This window comes from Moschus berezovskii, chromosome 27 (genome assembly GCF_049115385.1).
Source record: "Moschus berezovskii isolate FMDL1 chromosome 27, NW_MosBer_1.0, whole genome shotgun sequence".
NCBI classification, from domain to species: domain Eukaryota; kingdom Metazoa; phylum Chordata; class Mammalia; order Artiodactyla; family Moschidae; genus Moschus; species Moschus berezovskii.
Window position 1 is genome coordinate 22902057 of NC_142486.1, and position 20788 is coordinate 22922844.

A 20788-nucleotide genomic window follows, 5' to 3' on the forward strand; every position below is an offset into this window, starting at 1 on the left:
AAGTCTACATGCAATAAATGCTGGAGAGGATGTGGAGAGAAGGAACCCTCTTACACTGTTGGTGGGAATGCAAACTAGTACAGCCACTATGGAGAACAGTGTGGAGATTCCTCAAAAAACTGGAAATAGAACTGCCATATGATCCAGCAATCGCACTCCTGGGCATACACACTGAGGAAACCAGAATTGAAAGAGACACATGTACTCCAATGTTCACTGCAGCACTGTTTATAATAGCCAGGACATGGAAGCAACCTAGATGTCCATCTGCAGACGAATGGATAAGAAAGCTTTGGTACATATACACAATGGAGTATTATTCAGCCATTAAAAAGAATACATTTGAATCAGTTCTAATGAGGTGGATGAAACTGGAGCCTATTATACAGAGTGAAGTAAGCCAGAAAGAAAAACACCAATACAGCATACTAACGCATATATATGGAATTTAGAAAGATGCAAATGATAACCCTGTATACGAGACAGCAAAAGAGACACAGATGTATAGATCAGTCTTTGGGACTCTGTGGGAGAGGGTGAGGGTGGGATGATTTGGGAGAATGGCGTTGAAACACGTATGTTGTCATATGTGAAATGAATCACTAGTTCAGGGTCAATGCATGTTATAGGATGCTCGGGGCTGGCATGCGGGGATGACCCAGAGGGAGGATAAAGGGAGGAGGGAGGTGGGAGGGGGGTTCAGGAGGGGGAACTTATGTAAACCCGGGGCGAATTCATATCAATGTATGGCAAAACCAACCAATATAATATTGTAAAATAATTTGCCTCCAATAAAAAATTAATTAATTACAAAAAAATAAATAAATAAAATAAAATGGAAAAAAAAAAAAGAAAATGGGTATAGAGGCAACATATCTCAACAATAATCCAGGCCATATATAAAAAGCTGACATCATACTCAACAATGAAAGGCTGAAAGCAGGAACAAGACAAGGATTCCACTATAACCACTTTTATTCTATGTAGTATTGAAAGTCCTAGCCATAGCAATCAAAGAATAAAAATAAATGAAAAAAATCCAAGTTGAAAAGAAAGAAAACTCACTATTTTCAGATTACATACTATACATAGAAAATCCTGAAGTTGCTATCAGAAAGCTATTAAAGCTCATTAATAAATTATGTAAAGTTGCCTGATACAAAATTAACATATAGAAACCTGTTGCAATCAATATTCAGAAAAGTAAATTAAGAAAATCAACCCATTTACAACTGCATCAAAGACAATAAAATACCTAGGAATAAACCTATGTAAGGAGGTAAAAGATCTATCCTAATAAAACTATAACATACCATTAAAAAATTAAAGACAACACAAATAAGTGGAAAGATATCCTTTGTTCATGTGTTAGAAGAATTAATATTTTTAAAATGACCATATTCCACAGGGCAATGTACAGATCCAATGGAATCTCTATCAAAATACCAATGACATTTTTCACAGAACTAGAACAATAAATTTCAAATCTGTATAGAAACACAAAAACTCCAAAGAGCCAATACAATTTGAGAAAGAATAGAGATAGAACTATCATATTCTCTCACTTTAGACTATGCCATGAAACTACAGTTATCAAGACAGTATAGTACTGGCACAAAAATAGCCATATAAATCAGTCAAACAGAATAGAGAGCCTAGAAATAAACCCACACAGTTACGGTCAATTAATCTATGACATCCATACATGACCATGGGAAAAACCATAGCCTTGACTAGACGGACCTTTGTTGGCAAAGTAATGTCTCTGCTTTTTAATATACTATCAAGGTTGGTCATAACTTTCCTTCCAAGGAGTAAGCGTCTTTTAATTTCATGGCTGCAATCAGCATCCGCAGTGATTTTGGAGCCCAAAAAAATATGTAAGAGTTGGACTGTGAAGAAAGCTGATCGCCGAAGAATTGATGCTTTTGAACTGTGGTATTGGAGAAGACTCTTGAGAGTCCCTTGGACTGCAAGGAGATCCAACCAGTCCATTCTAAAGGAGATCAATCCTGGGTGTTCATTGGAAGGACTGATGCTAAAGCTGAAACTGCAATACTTTGGCCACCTCATGCGACGAGTTGACTCACTGGAAAAGACTCTGATGCTGGGAAAGGTTGGGGGCGGGAGGAGAAGGGGACGACAGAGAATGAGATGGCTGGATGGCATCACCGACTCTGTGGACATGAGTTTGGGTGAACTCCGGGAGTTGGTGATGGACAGGGAGGCCTGGCGTGCTGTGATTCATGGGATCGAGGAGAGTCGGACACGACTGAGCGACTGAACTGAACTGAATCTATGACAAAGGAGGTTAAGACTGCATTAGAGAGAAGTCTCTTCAGTAAGTGGTACTGGGAAAACTGGACAACTATATGTAAAATAGATTAGAATGCTTTCTAACACCATACACAAAAAGAAACTTAAAATGGATTAAATAACTAATATAAGACTGAAACCACAGAACTCCTAGTAGAAAACATAGGAAGAACACTCTGACATAAATGATAACAATATTTTTTTGGATCTCTTTCCCAAGCCAGAAGAAACAAAAGCAACAATAAACAAGTGGGACATGATCACTTAAAAATTTTTGTAGAGCAAAGGAAACTATCAACAAAGCAAAAAGACAACCCACTGAAAGGGGAAAAATACTTGCAAATGATATAACTAATAAAGGGTTAATATCCCCCCAAAAGAAGACAGCTCATATTACTCAACATCAAAAAAGCAAGCAGCCCAAATAAATAAATGGGCAGAAGAACTGAATACACAGCTTTTCATACAAGATATACAGATGGCCAACAGGCACATGAAAAGATGTTCTACATTGTTAATCATCAGGGAAATGCAATTCAGAACCACAATGAGATATCAGCTGACATCTGTCAGAATAGCTATCATCAAAAAGAACACAAATAACAAATGTTGGTAAGGATGTGGAGAAAAGGGAACCCTCCTATTCTGTTGGTAGGAATGTAAATTGGTGCAGCCACTATGGAAAACACTATAAAGTTTTCTCCAAAAACTAAAAATACAACTAACATACAACCCAGCATTCCACTCCTGGGAATATATCCCCACAAAAGGAAAGCACTAATTTGAAAATATACATGCACCCCCACCAAAGTTCATAACAGCATAATTTGCAAATACCAAGATATAGAAACAACCTAAGTATTCATCAACATGATGGATAAAGTATAGATAGTTAAGTGAAAGTCGCTCAGTCGTGTCCGACTCTTTGTGACCCCATGGACTGTCCATGGAATTCTCCAGGCCAGAATACTGGAGTGGGTAGCCTTTCCCTTCTCCAGGGGATCTTCCCAACCCAGGGACTGAACCCAGCTCTCCCGCATTGCAGGCAGATTCTTTACCAGCTGAGCAACAAGGGAAGCCCAAGAACACTGGAGTGGGTAGCATATCCCTTCTCCAGGGAATCTTCCCAACTCAGGAATTGAACTGGGGTCTCCTGCATTGCAGGCGGATTCTTTACCAACTGAGCTATCTGGGAAGCCCTAAAGTATAAAGTATTCCTATATATATACATATATATGAATATGAGTATTTGTCATTTGTATCAACACTAATGGACTTGGAGGACACTATGTTAAGTGAAACAAGTCAGAAACACTGTATGATATCACTTATATGTGGAATATAAAAAATACAACAAACTAATGAATATAACATAAAAGAAGCAGACTCACAAATACAGAGAACAAGCTAGTGGTTACTAGTGGGTTGGAAAGGGGCAATGTAAGGGTAGGGGAATAAGTGGTACACACCCTTAGGTTATAAAACAATCTACAAGATAGATTGTGTAGCATAGGGAATAAGACCAATATTCTATAAATATAAATGGAGTATAACTTCTAAAACTGCGAATCACTATGTTGTATATCTAAAATTTATATAATATTATACATCAATTATAACTCCACAAAAAGTAAAACAAAAAATAAAATACATTATTTCCCTTTTTACACTGTTGATATTTTCATTGATGGTGTAAAAACAATATTGAGAAAAACTGTGATGCCTTAAAACAAATCAAACAATAGTATAAAACTGTACTAAATGTAATTTTTCACAACTAGACAAACACAGTAAAAAACAAGTGTTTCATTTAATTACATCATTGAGGAAGGGGTAAAAGTAATTTTCTAAGTCTTACTCCTTGAATATGAATTTTTATTATTCTGTGTAAAGAAAGGAGAAATATGCACAATGCATTTCTGTAGCAGATCAAAATATAATGGGAGCCCTAAATTATTTGTCATTGTGTTGTGGGGTCAACTAGTCACTTCTTAAAATAGAAAGGCATTTTTACCTGAGAGGACGATAGACATGAAAATTATAGTTAATCAAGACTTGGATATCTAATAGACATCCTTCTTACAAATTAATAAAGCAGTGCTTCATTTCAAGAAAAAGAACTGACAATATTTGTCACCAATGAAAAAAAATTGAGGTTTCTGCTGAAAAGTAAAATTAAAAAAAAATTTATTCACTATTGTGTAACATATTTCCAATTCTGGCAAAATATCTTGATGATATCATATTCATATTAATAAATGTGAACCTTTGATGATGTAATAAAGAAATGTGTCATCACTGAGAAGATATGTATTAGTGAATGATTCTTTTCCAAATAATCAAAATAAATTATGACAAATTTATGCTTGGTTAAATATTTATTAAATTTGAAAGATATACTAATGGATATTATTTTAACAGATTAAGAAATGTTCACTAATATGTTTTCAGATTCCAAACTTTAATCAATTGCTCGTAAATGATCATCAGTTAAGTTTTAGTGAACAACCATACATAAACTTAAGGCTTTCAAAAATATGCCCACTTTTAAAAACTACATTCCTATGTAAGGCTGCATTTTTTTCAAATATTTTAAACAAAACAATAATGCAACAAATTGAATGCAGAGTCAGATACTCACTATCCAATGAGAATCCAGTTATCTTCAATTAAGCAAACATGAAAGATACTTGAAAAATATAAAACATGACACTATTCTCACTAATTTTTTTTAATTTTGAGAATAGTTTTTTCCACCAAAATGTTACATAGTTCAATATATAATGGGTTTATCGGTGATATATTTAAATAAATTGTTAAATATTTTCTAAATTCCTCAGTTTTAATTTCCAAATATGATAAATACTAATAGATATAATCAACCCTAAAGTTCCTTGGGGACCTCAGTAATTTTTAAAAGTGCAGATACATGAAGCAGGGGATTCAAAGCTGGTGCTCTGGGACAACCCAGAGGGATAGGGTGGGGAGGGAGGTGGGAGTGGGGTTCAGGATGGGGGAATACATGTGTACCCGTGGCTGATTCATGTTGATATGGCAAAACCCACCATGATATTATAATTATCCTCCAATTAAATAAATCAATTAATTTAAAAAAAAAGAAAAAAATGCAGAGGTGTTCTGAGAATCACTTGCTTTAAACCACAGACTGATAAAGAAGAGGATTGAAAATGGAAGACAGATAGAAATGTTCCCCATTTTGCTATGGCTTTCAGTTCAGTTCAGTTCATTCGCTCAGTCGTGTATGACTTTTTGTGACCCCATGGTTGCACCAGGCTTCCCTTCTATCACCAACTCCCGGAGTTTACTCAAACTCTTGTCCATTGAGTCGGTGATGCCGTCCAACCATCTCATCCTCTGTCAACCCTTTCTCCTCCCGCCTTCAATCATTCCCAGCATCAGGGTCTTTTCAAATGAGTCAAATGAGTCAGTTCTTTGCATCAGTGGCTATGGCTTTGAGTCTAAGTAATTTGGACTAATAGTAGAAAAAAAGCATATAATGGTAACCAGATATCTGACATAATTTATAATCTTCTCACTAGGGTCTAAGGACCTTACCACACATTCCTTCAGACACAGATTTTTAATAGAAAACCATTTAATTCTATTATACATCTTACAAAGTTATCTCATAACGGCTTTAGTTGAGAAAGAATTAAAGCTGTATTAGTATCATAAAACTGTGTGGAGGCTGTTAAATTTAAATTATGTTCACTCTTCAACAAACTCAGTATATAAGAACTGGAGTTTCTCTCAATAACAGAAATAATTACAACTTACCTGCATAAAGAAATACCATGGCTTGGGCACACCATACTTTCCTGGAAAGACAGCATCTATATACCAGGTCAGAAGGCCATATAAGAAGGCATCAAATAAAAGCATTACCATAATTTGAGCAAGAGTGAGTTCATCATCTGGGCTCACTCGTGATAAGAAGTTATTCCACTTAGCACCATATCCTGAAATATAATAAGAGATAGTTACTTCAGGTGCCCAAATGTGACTAAAACAAAATTACTCATCAGCTTTTTAATTAAACAATGAAGAAAAGTGCACTGATATTCTCTAGCTATAGATACTACTTACTACTTTCTGATACTTTAAATTTTAGTTTGCTCAAAAAGATAATGAAGTAGTAGTGAAAGGGGTGTCTGCCTAGAGCCAAACCTGTTGATTAAAATGTTGGTAGGTGACTGAAACAAAAATAAGCAATCATCAGAAGTCCACAAAATTAGACTCAACGCAATAAGCAGACCTATTGCTTGAGATGGTGTTCCTATCTCTCCATTCTCTCTCATGCTGATTTTCATCAAAATAACCACCAGGATGTATAAAATTGGAAAGGTATTCATCAGTATAAAAAAATAAGGTTCAGCTTCCAGTTTCCGGTTTGGAAAAAGAACCTAGAAATCACCACTCCATCCTAACAGGTAGGAAGTTGAACTGAAAAGTCTATAACTCTTCTTAGATCAATCAGATAAGTGAGGTCACAGGCAACACACTGTCCCTAAAACTGGATAGGCAGATAGGCAAATACAGAGAATATAATTTAATGGAGCAGAAACTCTAAACAGAATCTCTAAAAGATCTAGTACTACAGTAGAAAATCCTAAACTATAACAAATTGCTGGGGCCTTACTAGGACAAGTCTAAAGAATTAAAAAGTCTAGGGGTGTTCAAGTCATAAGCAACTTGTGAATTCATGTTTTTGCCAATTTACCTCCAAGATCCTTATCATTTTCTCATAGCAAATATACGAGAAAACTCCCCTCATGCTTCCAGGAGTCATGGAAGACGGGAAGAAGGAATCATTTTGAAATGTGCCAGAGCATTCTATTCTTAATTAGGCCTGATTCATGAGAAAGTGTTTTACCAGAGCATAACCTACCTAGGGGAAGGAGAAGTCCAACCTGCTCTAGTCATCTTGTCTCTTCTAAAGAGGAAAAAACCGAGAAGCATTGATTTCATAGATCAGCAACATAAGCTCATCGAAAGACTAAAGCCCAATCATAGTACTATGGAATCCTTTCTCTCCCCACTACACCTTACCTCTACTTCACTAATGTCCTATTTACTATATTTCCTTTTCCCTAGACCCTCATGTACACATTTTAACAAAAATTTATACAGCATACTAAAGGAAAAAAACATGATTTGAAGAAACTAAAGCAGCATCAGAATCAGACTCTGATATGCAAAATGTTGGAAATATTAAACCAGGTCTATCATAGCATTGAAACATGTATATTATCATATGTGAAACAGATCGCCAGTCCAGGTTCGATGCCTGAGACAGGGTGTTCAGGGCTGGTGCACTGGGATGACCCTGAGGGATGGGATGGGGAGGGAGTTGGGAGGGGCGTTCATGATGGGGAGCACATATACACCCATGGCTGATTCATGTCAATGTATGGCAAAACCACTACAATACTGTAAAGAAATTAGCCTCCAATTAAAATTAATTAAAAAATAAATAAACCAGGACTACTTAAAACCATGATTAACATGATAAGGCCTTTAATGGAAAAAGTACACAGCATGCAAGAAGAGACCGATAATGTCGAGAGATGGATAAGAAAGAATCAGAAAGAAATGCTAGAGTCCTTGGCGTGGCTGTGGTGGGGAAAATGATGGGAAGAAAGAAGGGAGAAAAGCCTGAGAACCCTCAGCTAGCTAAAACCTCTGGAGTAACGGGTCAAAGAGCCAGTTGAGAAGTGCTGAGAAGCAATGAACTGAAGGAGAAACTTCATTTCTCAACAATGCTTATAAAGATCTGCATGTCTGGATTTGGTAGTCAGACAACAGAGAAAGCAAGCATCAACTCGTTTATGAGATTTGTATCAAGCACGCCTGAACTAACAAAGCTGTTTCAGCTCTTGCTCCAATAAATCCTTTCAGTAGCAGCAGCTTTTAAAGATGATGAAGAGAGCAAACCAGAGCAAATGCTTCCTAAAAATAAAGATGGGGGAAAATATTAGACAAACACTAATATCAGCAGGACCAAACTCCTTCAATAAAGGAAAACATGGGTTTTCTGACAACCAGGAGCTACGGGAGGGAAATACAAAATCTCATCTTGGAAAAGTCCATGACTAAAACCTGTTAAATAAACTATTATGAAATCAAGGTATGATGCAGATGTAATTTAAAATGAGCAGTTTCCTTTTTAAAAAAATAAAATTGTATATAACTATCTTTGGAGCCACTTAAAAAAAAGGAGCTACTTAAAAAAAAAAAAACTATCACATGAGAGATTGAAATTAGAAGCAATTTGTACACAGATTTCAATACATTTGCTAATTTTGCAGCTTCATACTATTAGTTTCCAAAGATTGCAGATAATAAAGAAATTAGAACCTTTTAAAGAATTGCCTGTTTTTAGATGCAACTGATTGGACTAGCTCACTAAGCCAGAGCAAAAAGTTACTATCTATTTAAACTGCAAGCAATTACTCTTTACCTTAACTCTATCATTACCTAGAGCAGTCTAGCTCCCAGGAACTCCCTTATAGAAAAGGAGTATTGTATTAAGAGGAAAATGCTACTAGACCATGGACTAAAAGTAAATTTAGATAAAAATAACTAAAGCGTTTTTTCCTTATGGGAATTTGTTTTGTTTCAAGTCATCATCAAGTAGGTATAGCATTGCTATCAGTGAATACAGCTATTTAGCTCTTTAAAAAATATATTTTAAGACTTTCCTGGTGGTCCAGTAGTTAAGAATCTGCCATACTATGTAGGGTACAACCGGTTTTGCGGGGCGTGGAGGGGAGGAACTAAGCCCACTTGCCACAATTGTTGAAGCCCCCTTGCTCTAGAGCCTGTGCCCTGCAACTAGAGAAGGCCCATGCACCACAAAGAAGGGACAGTAGAGAAAAAAAATAATAATAAAAATATATTTTAAAACTTTATGTAAACTATTGAGTATTTTAAATAGTACACTTCAACTTAATGGGTCATGTCTACTTTCATTGGAGAAGGCAATGGCAACCCACTTCAGTATTCTTGCCTAGAAAATCCCATGGACGGAGGAGCCTGGTAGGCTACAGTCCATAGGGTAGCGAAGAGTTGGGCACGACTGAGGGACTTCACTTTCACTTTCATGCATTGGAGAAGGAAATGGCAACCCACTCCAGTATTCTTGCCTGGAGAATCCCAGGGACAGAGGAGCCTGGTGGGTTGCCATCTATGGGGTCGCACAGAGTCGGACACAACTGATGCGACTTAGCAGCAGCAGCAGCTACTTTCATTAATCTTCAAAGAACAATCCTTCGCTGTCAAAGTAAATCAGTATTTTGAATGTGCTTCTCTTTATGCTGTTATTAGAGCTTGAAGCAAACAATAGGAAGCTGTTTAAAATACAAACTACAACCCCCAAATTTTAATATGTATGTTGTTTAATATTTGGCTGCGTTTCATTTTTAACTGTATAAACACCAAATAATTACATCGCATAAAAATGAAAAGTAAAAAGATGCACTTTCTATGACATTGTCAAAGCTTTTGTAAAAGCATTTACTAACTTGTGAAATCCAATTTGAATTGATCTTAATACAGGATTTCTTATTATAACACTATAATATTGTATCTTAAGTGTATACATTGAACAACAGCCTCTGAAAACAATGGCCTTTCAAAACGCATTCTACATTTTCCATAGAAGGAAAGTAAGACCATCTTTAAATGTTTTACGGAACCTCTGACCACATATACTTTGTTAGATCTGTGTGTCATATGGTGGTTTGGAGTTGTTTGTTTTTGTATTTTTGAGCTATATGTAAACATTTTAATGTGCTGGTTAAATGTATAGTCACATACAAGAGAAACATACTATATGTTGTTTCTTCATTCATACTAACAATTTCCTTGAAAACTCCTACAGTGTTTAATTTGGAGGCAGCTGTAGACTATTCTATTGGTGAAAACTACTTGCTGAGCCGTTTTAATAGTTAACAATGTCAGAGAAGCAGACTCAGTGTATTGTATTATATGTTCTTATATATAATTATCCTAAATAACTCTAAGTAAAACAATGGAAATATATATGGAACATAAGTTCCTGCTGCTGCTGCTGCTGCTAAGTCACTTCAGTCGTGTCTGACTCTATGCGACCCCATAGACGGAAGCTCACCAGGCTCCCCCGTCCCTGGGATTCTCCAGGCAAGAACACTGGAGTGGGTTGCCATTTCCTTCTCCAGTGTGTGAAAGTGAAAAGTGAAAGTGAAGTTGCTCAGTCGTGTCCGACCCTCAGCGACCCCACGGACTGCAGCCTACCAGGCTCCTCCATCCATAGGATTTTCTAGGCAATAGTACTGGAGTGGCTTGCCAGTGCCTTCTCCAAAGTTCCTACTTACATGATTTAATTATATCAGGATACATAAACCGAATTTGAACTTATTTTAATGTAGACACACTATCCATTTTAATCCATTTTACTGTTTGTGTTAAAATAAAATTTCTTTCCTAAATCTTATTTTCTTGACCGTGGTGCACGGTTGGTGGGAATACAAACTGGTACAGCCACTATGAATAATAGTATAAAGTTTCTCAAAAATTTAAAACATATGTTCCAGCGATTCAACTAATATATATATATACAGAAAAAGAAAACAGGACTTTTAAGAGGTATCTGCACTCCCATGTTCATTGTAGCATTTTTCAAAATAGCCAAGACTATTTTGAAAAACTATCTAAGTATCTATCAATAGACAAATAAAGAAAATGTGGTACATATATTCACAATCAAATATTATTCAGCCACAAAGATAAAGAAATCTTGCCATTTGCAACAACATGGATAAATCTGAAGGACACGTTATATTACGTGAAATAAGTCAGACCCAGAAAGAGAAATATTGTGTGATCTCACTTACATGTTAACAGTGTTTGCCAAGGGCTGTGGTTTAGGGGAAATGGAAAGATATATGTCAAAGGACTCAAGCTTTTAGCTATAAGATGAATAAATTCTGTGTAGCTAATGTGCAGTATAGTGAATATAGTTAATAATTTAAATATGCTTGAAATTTGCTGAGAAAGTAGTTCTTTTTTTCCTACTGTAATTATTTATTTTAAAATTTAAATTAATTACTTTATATTAATTGGAGGCTAATTATTTTACAATATTGTGGTGGTTTTTGCCATACATCGAAATGAAAGTTCTCCGTGTTCTTAACACATACACACAAAGTAACTATGGTAGCTCAGTTGGTAAATATTCCGCCTATAATGCAGGAGACCCCAGTTCAATTCCTGGGTCAGGAAGTTCCCCTGGAGAAGGGATAAGCTACCCACTCTAGTAATCATGGGCTTCCTTGGTGGCTCAGATGGTAAAGAATCCACCTGCATTGTGGGAGACCTGGGTTCGATCCATGGGTTAGGAAGATTCCCTGGAGGAGGGCATGGCAACCCACTCCAGTATTCTTGCCTGGAGAATCCCCATGGACAGAGGACCCTGGTGGGCTACTGTCCATGGGGTCGCAAATAATTGGACAAAACTGAGCGACTAAGCATAGCACAGCACATGGTGTTGTATGTGTTAATTAGCTTGAATATGATTATTTCAGTATGGATATAAAATCATCAAGTTGTACTGTTGCACACTTTCAAAATATATACTTTTGTGACTCATACTTCTAAAAAACTAAAAACAGAATTTAAAAAGTGGCATGTTTAACTGATGTAGAAAGACTCTTTGATAATATCCAACCATCACTTCATGGGAAATAGATGGGGAAACAGTGGAAACAGTGTCAGACTTTATATTTTTGGGATCCAAAGTCACTGCAGATGCTGATTGCAGCCATGAAATTCCTCCTTGGAAGGAAAGTTATGACCAGCCTAGATAGCATATTAAAAAGCAGAGACATTATTTTGCCAACCAAGGTCCGTCTAGTCAAGGCTATGGTTTTTCCCATGGTCATGTATGGATGTGAGAGTTGGACTATGAAGAAAGCTGATCGCCGAAGAATTGATGTTTTTGAACTGTGGTGCTGGAGAAGACTCTTGAGAGTCCCTTGAACTGCAAGGAAATCCAACCAGTCCATTCTAAAAGAGATTAATCCTGGGTGTTCATTGGAAGGACTGATGCTAAAGCTGAAACTCCAATACTTTGGCCACCTCATGCAATGAGTTGACTCACTGGGAAAGATTCTGATGCTAGGAGGGATTGGGGGTAGGAGGAGACGGGGACGACAGAGAATGAGATGGCTGGATGGCATCACCGACTCTGTGGACATGAGTTTGAGTGAACTCCGGGAGTTGGTGATGGACAGGGAGGCCTGGCATGCTGTGGTTCATGGGGTCGCAAAGAGTCGGACACGACTGAGCAACTAAACTGAACTGAACACTTCGATTTCAATACTGAAAATTTTAAAATCTCAACAAAATTGTAAAAAAAAAAATGGCACATTCTTAACCAAAAAAAAAAAAAAGATCTCTTATAAAAGATCATTTATTAAAAAAACCCCACAACTAAAAATCACACTCAGTGGTGAAGGACAGAAAGCTTTCCTTAGTGATCAAGAACAAAATAGGCATATCCACTCTCCCACTTCTATTCAACACTGTGTTTGATGTTATACTCATGAAAATTAGGCAAGATAAAGAAATAAAAGGAAACCAAATTGGATAGGAAGAAGAAAAACTATCTTTACTCACAGATCTTATGTACAGAAAATCCAAAAGATTCCATGAAAAAAAGAAATGTTAGAGCTAATAAGCATTCAACAAAGTTTCAGGATACAAAGCCAACATACAATAATCAGTGATATATCTACAAATCAGTAATAAATAATCAAAAAGGATACAAAGAAAACCAAGGAATCCTTCCAAAAACCAAAAAGCACCCCAAAATCAGATAAGACACTGATGCTGATCCACTGGATCATGGAAAAAGCAAGAGAGTTCCATAAAAACATCTATTTCTGCTTTATTGACTATGCCAAAACCTTTGACTGTGTGGATCACAATAAACTATGGAAAATTCTGAAAGAGATGGGACTACCAGACCACCTGACATGCCTCTTGAGAAACTTGTATGCAGGTCAGGAAACAACAGTTAAAATTGGACATGAAACAACACACTGATTCCAAATAAGAAAAGGAGTACGTTCAGACTGTATATTGTCACCCTGCTTATTTAACTTATATGCAGAGTACATCATGAGAAATGCTTGGCTGGAAGAAACACAAACTGGAATCAAGATTGCCGGGAGAAATATCAATAACCCCAGATATGCAGATGACACCATCCTTATGGCAGAAAGTGAAGAACTAAAGAGCCTCTTGATGAAAGTGAAAGAGGAGAGTGAAAAAGTTGGCTTAAATGTAAATATTCAGAAAACGAAGATCATGGCATCTGGTCCCATCACTTCATGGGAAATAGATGGGGAAGCAATGGAAACAGTGGCTGATTTTATTTTGGGGGGCTCCAAAATCACTGCAGATGCTGATTGCAGCCATGAAATTAAAAGACTCCTTGGAAGAAAAGCTATGACCAACCTAGATAGCATTTTAAAAAGCAGAGATATTACTTTGCCAACCAAGGTCCGTCTAGTCAAGGCTGTGGTTTTTCCAACGGTCATGTATGGATGTGAGAGTTGGACTGTGAAGAAAGCTGAGCGCCGAAGAATTGATGCTTTTGAACTGTGGTGTTGGAGAAGACTCTTGAGAGTCCCTTGGACTGCAAGGAGATCCAACCAGTCCATTCTAAAGGAGATCAGTCCTGGGTGTTCATTGGAAGAACTGATGTTGAAACTGCAACTCCAGTACTTTGGCCACCTGATGCGAAGAGCTGACTCATTTGAAAAGACCCTGATGCTGGAAAAGATTGAGGCGGGGAGGAGAAGGGGATAACAGAGGGTGAGTTGGTTGGATGGCATCACTGGCTCAAGGGACATGGGTTTGGGTAGACTCCAGGGGTTGGCCTGGCATGCTATAGTTCATGGGGTTGCAAAGAGTTGGACACGACTGAGCAACTGAACTGAACTGACCTGCCTTCAGCGGGTGGGGAAACTGAAGCAGGGGTCCAATCCCCACTTTGGGGCAATTGTCTGTGTCAGAGGAGACACGTTTGAGGCTGAGAGTGAAGCAGATGATCTGTGACAGTCTAAATGGAATGGGAATAACACAGACAGTCCTTACCACAGCCGTATGTACCCTGGACAGGGACTCAGGTTCCCTAGAAGGCACAGCAGCTGAGAGCTGGAGCATAGGGATTGTGGAGCAATCGCAGGGTGAGGGCTGCTGTTGACTGTGGGGAGACGGTTGGAGGAGACCTGAGGGAGGAGATTGTGGTGGGAAATGCCTGTGGAGGAAAACCAGACAGCCATGGAGGCAAGACAGTTCTGACTCATGCCTGGGGGTGGAGCCATCACTGTAGCCTCTCTCTCCCCATGTGCTAGTAGCTGACGCTCAACAATAGAGAAGCTGGCCCTTCAAGCCCTGATGGCTGAACAACAGAGAAGGACCCCAGCCAGAGAAGGAGCCCTCCAAGTGCCTGAAAGGGCACAGCAATAGAGAAGGACTAGCCAAGGAGGCTCTCTGATTGCCAGCTGCCGGAGGCTAGAAAAAGACTCTGATAGGGGCATAGCTCCTGCAGTTGAGGCAGTCTGTGTCCCTGCACATTTGATCCTGCCAGGGCTCCCCTGACCCCAGCAGCTGTGACACCTTTATGTTTAATCCTTACTGGGGCAGAGCTACCACAGGCTAGAAAAAGCACTAATAGCGCCTTTGACAATAGCCACCAGTGCTGCTACCTAGCCGGCATTGTCATGGTTCCCATGATCCAAGCAGCCACGCACCATGTCCATGCATGATCCCCACTGGGACATAGCTGCGGGAGGCTAGAAAAAGTCTTATGTCTGTGTCTGCGATGTCACTTCAGTCGTATCCAACTCTTGACGACCCTCTGGACTGTGGCCTGCCAGGCTTCTCTGTCCGGGGGATTTTACACTTAGGAATGCTGAAGTGGGTTACCATAACCCTTCAAGAGCATGATATTTCCTGCTGCCCTAGCCCCTGGCTCCTCTGAGCACCTGGTACTGACAGGGTCCCTGCGACCCAAGCAGCTGCACCACCTCCACACCTGGCCCTCACTGGGGCAGACCCAAGTCCTCCAGGGCAGCCTCAGGGGCAAACCCCTGTGGATGCCCCACATGCAGAGGTGGAAATAAAACCACAATCAAAACCCAGGGGTAGTGTGGCTAAGGAAGAGGACCCAAAACCTTCCCTACCTCCTATAGTAATGGAAATAAAAACAAACAAGTGGGACATAATTAAACTTAAAAGCTTTTGCACAGCAAAAGAAACTATAAATAAGGTAAAAAAAAAAAACAAAAACAAAAACCCACAACCCTCAGATTGAGAAAAAACAACAGCAAAGGAAACACTGAAAAAGGATTAATTTCCGTATTTTATACAAGCAGCTTATACAACTCAATACCAGAAAAATAAACAACCCAATCAAAAAGTGGGGAAAAGGCCTAAACAAACATTTCTCCAAAGAAGAAGTACAGATGGCTAACAAGCACATGAAAACAGGCTCAACATCACTCATTATTAGAGAAATGCAAATCAAAACTACAATGAGATACCATCTCACAGCAGTCAGAATGGCCATCATCAAAAAATCTACAAACAATAAATGCTGGAGAGCATGTGGAGAAAAGGGAATGCTCTTGCACAGTTGTTGGGGGTGTAAACTGTTACAGCAACTATGGAAGACTTAGGGAGAGTCCTCGAAAAACTAGGAATAAAACCACCATACGACTCAGCAATCCCACTCCTAGCCACATACCCTGAGGAAACCAAAATTGAAAAAGACACAAATACCCCAATGTTCACTGCAACAACATATACAATAGCTAGAACATGAAAGCAACCTAGATGTCCATCAATAAATGAATGGATAAAGCAGCAGTGGTACATATATATATTGGAATATCACACAGCCCTAAAAAGGAATGCATTTGAGTCAATTCTAATGAGGTGGATGAACTTAGAGCCTATTATACAGAGTGAACTAAGACAGAAAGAGGTAAATATTGTATACTAATGCATGTATATGGAATCTAGAAAGATGGTACTGATGAATTTATCTGCAGAGCAGAAATGCAGAAAAAGACATGGAGAACAGACTTATGGATATGGGGGGAGGGGAGAAAGGAGAGAGTAACATGGAAACTTACATTACCGTAAGTAAAATAGATAGCCAATGGGAATTTGCTGTATGACTCAGGGAACTCAAAAAGAGGCTCTGTAACAATCTAGAAGGGTGGGATGGGCATGTTCCAGAAGGAGGGGACATATGTATACCTACGACTGATTCATGTTGATATTTGGCAGAAAATTACAAAATTCTGTAAAGCAATTATCCTTCAATTAAAATAAATAAATAAATTTAAAAAGTGAAACATCAGAAAGAGAAATTAAGGAAATTTATCACTGCATCCAAAGGAATAAAATACCTAGGAATAAACCTACCTATGGAAACCAAAGACCTGTACTATGAAAGCTAGAAGACACTGATGGAAGAAATCGAAGATAGTACAAACAGATAGAAAGATACACCTTGTTCCGGTTTGGAAGAATTTATGTTTTCAAAATGGCTGTACTACTCAAAGCACTCTACAAATTCAATGCAATTATCAATGATATTTTTTCACAGAAGTAGATGAAAAACATTTTAAATTTGTATGGAAACACAGAAGATCCCAAAAAGCAAAAGCAATCTTCAGAATGAAAAACAGACCTGGAAAAATCAGGCTCCCTGACTTCAGGCTATACTACAAAGCTACAGTCTTCAAAACAGTATGGCACTGGTACAAAACAGACATATATATCAATAAGACAGCATAATGATCCGAAAAATAAACCCAAACACTATGGTCAATTAATATATGACAAAAGATATAAGATACAATGGAGCAAAAACAGTCTCTTCGATAACTGGTGCTGGCAAAAATGGACAGTTACAAGTAAAAAATGATTTTAGATCGTTCTCTAATACTATATATGAAATAAACTCAAAATGCATTAAAGATCTAAATATAAGACTGGATACTATAAAACTTCTAGAATAAAACATATGCAGGGCATTCTTTGACATAAATTATAATAATATCTTTTTGCATCCATCTCCTACAGTAATGGAACTAAAAGTAAACTAAATTTAAAACTTCTGCACAGCAAAGAGATCATAAATAAATGAAAAGACAACCTACAAAATTGGAGAAAATGTGTGTAAATGATGCATTCTACAAGGAATTAATCTTCAAAATATAAAAACAATACATACAGCTCAATATCAAAAGCAAACATCTGCTCAAAGAAAATGGGCAGAACATCTAAACAGACACACAGATTGCAAAAAGGCACATAAAAAGACGCTCAACGTTGCTACTTACTACAGAAACGCAAACCAAAACGAGGAAAAAAAAAAACAGCAATGAGGTATATCACCTCACACCAATCAGAATGAAAGTGAAAGTGAAAAGTCACTCAGTCCTGTCTCTTTGCAACCCCATAGACTATACAGTAAGTGAAATTGGACTACACAGCCCGTGAAATTGGACTACACAGCCCATGGAATTCTCCAGGTCAGAATACTGGAGTGGGTAGCCTTTCCCTTCTCCAGGGGATCTTCCCAACCCAGGTATCCTGCAATGCAGGCAGATTCTTTACCAACTGAGCCACAAGGGAAGCCCCAAAATACTGGAGTGGGTAGCCTATCCCTTCTCGACAGGATCTTACCAACCCAAGAATCAAACCAGGATCTCCTACATTGCAGGTGGATTCTTTACCAGCTGAGTTATGAGGGAAGCCCCACCAATCAGAATGGCCATCATCAAAATATTTACAAATAAGAGCTACACTGTTGGTGGGAATGTAAGTTGGTATGGCCCCTACGGAAAAGAGTATGAAGGTTCCTTAAAAAACTCAAATTAAAGCTACCATATGGTCCTCCAATCCCACTCCTGGTTACAAATCTGGAGAAAATCACATTTTGAAAAGATACATGCAACACAATATCCATTGCAGCACTATTTACAATAATCAAGACATGGACACCAGATATCCATCGACAGATAAGTGGATAAAGAAGATGTGGCATACACACACACACACACACACACACACACAGAATATTTAGTTCAGTTCAGTTCAGTTCAGTCGCTCAGTCATGTCCGACTCTTTGCAACCCCATCAATCACAGCACGCCAGGTCTCCCTGTCTATCACTAACTCCTGGAGTTCACTCAAACTCATGTCCATCGAGTCAGTGATGCCATCCAGCCATCTCATTCTCTGTCATCCCCTTCTCCTCCTGCCCCCAATCCCTCCCAGCATCAGAGAATATTCAGTTCAGTTCAGTTCAGGTGCTCAGTCGTGTCCGACTATTTGCTACCCCATGAATCACAGCACGCCAGGCCTCCTGTCCATCACCAACTCCCGGAGTTCACTCAAACTCATGTCCATCGAGTCGGTGATGCCATCCAGCCATCTCATTCTCTGTCGTCCCCGTCTCCTCCCACCCCCAATCCCTCCTACTCAGCCATAAAAAAGAATGAAATAATGCCACTTGCAGCAACATGGATGGATCTAGAAATTATTATACTATGTGACAGAGAAAGACACATATCATATGATATCACTTACACATGGAATAAAAAATCAGATACATGTGAACTTGGGCTGTGCTTCCCAGGTGGCACTAGTGGTAAAGAACCCACCTGCCAATAAGGAGATGCAAGAAATCCAGGTTCAGGCCCTGTGTCAGGAAGATCATCCCCTGGAGGAGAGCATGGCAGTGCCCTCCAGTATTCTTGCCTGGAGAATCCCATGGACAGAGGAACCTGGAGGGCTACAGTCCATAGGATTGGAAAGAGTCAGACATGGCTGAGGCGACTTAGCACACACAAACTTGGGCTTCCCAGGTGGCTCACAGATAAAGAATTCTCCTTCGATACAGGAGTTGAGGATTCAATCCCTAGGTCTGGAAGATCCCCTGGAGAAGGAAATGGCAACGCACTCTAGTATTCTTGCTTGGGAAATTCAGTGGATGGAGGAGGCTGGCAGCTATAGTTCATCGAGTTGCAAAAGAGTTGGATATAACTTAGCGACTAAACAACAACAATGCTGCTGCTGCTGCTGCTAAGTCACTTCAGTTGTGTCCGACTCTGTGTGACCCCATAGACGGAAGCCCACCAGGCTCCCCCGTCCCTGGGATTCTCCAGGCAAGAACACTGGAGTGGGTTGCCATTTCCTTCTCCAATGTGTGAAAATGAAAAATGAAAGTGAAGTCACTCAGTCGTGTCCGACCCTTAGCGACCCCACAGACTGAAGCCTACCAGGCTCCTCCATCCATGGGATTTTCTAGGCAAGAGTACTGGAGTGGCTTGCCCTTGCCTTCTCTGAAACAACAACAATACATGAACCTATTTCCAAAACAGAAACTCACAGACATAGAAACGAAACTTATGATTACCAAAGGGGAAAGGGGGGATAAATTAGTAGGTTGGGATTAATATATACACATTACTATATATGAAAAAGATAACTGACAAAGTCCTACTATATAGCATAGAGAACTATACTCAATATTTTATAATAACATATAAAGGAAAACTATCTGAAAAGTATATATGTATATATACACACACATATATTTGAATACACACACACATCCATACATATATCTGAATGGCTGTGCTGTACACAAGGTAGTAACAAAATAATGTAAATCAAGTATCCTTCAACTTTTAAAACTTTAATTTTAAATAATTTATTGTAGTGAAGGTTAAAAAAAGGGACTTAAGTCAACTATATGTCTGCTGCTGCTCCTGCTAAGTCGCTTCAGTCGTGTCCGACTCTGTGCGACCCCATGGACGGCAGCCGACCAGGCTCCGCTGTCCCTGGGATTCTCCAAGCAAGAACACTGGAGTGGGTTGCCATTTCCTTCTCCAATATGTCAATAATTATATATTTTTTTCAATTAATTTATTTTAGTTGGAGGATAATTACTTTACAATATTGTGATGGTATTTGCCATACATCAACATGAATCAGCCACAGGTATACCTGTGCCCATCCCAATTCTGAACTCCTGTCCTGTCTCTCTCCCCACGTTATCCGTCTACATTGTCCCAGAGGACCAGCATTGGGGGCTCTTCTTCATGCATCCAATGTGCACTGGTCATCTATTTTACATATGGCAATATACATGTTTCAATGCTATTGAAACAAATCATCCCACCCTCGACTTCTCCCACTGAGTCCAAAAGTTTGTTCTTTACATCTGTGTCTCCTTGGCTACCCTGCATGTAAGATAGTCATTACCATCTTATTAAAATCTATACATATGCATTAAAATACAGTATTTGTATTTCTCTTTCTGATTTACTTCATTTTGTATAATAGGCCCCAGGCTCATCACCTCATTAGAGTTGAAAATA

The 20788-nt window shown here is 38.7% G+C and overlaps 1 protein-coding gene across 1 annotated transcript in view; it reads right to left on the reverse strand.

Moving 5' to 3' along the window:
* Positions 1–20788, reverse strand: part of LOC129545009 (phospholipid-transporting ATPase ABCA3-like) — a 204697-nt gene that overhangs the window by 135493 nt on the left and 48416 nt on the right. Inside the window, exon 9 of the mRNA XM_088832884.1 lies at positions 6115–6296. Coding sequence (XP_088689010.1) covers positions 6115–6296 — 182 coding nt within the window. The remainder of the gene's footprint in view (positions 1–6114; positions 6297–20788) is intronic.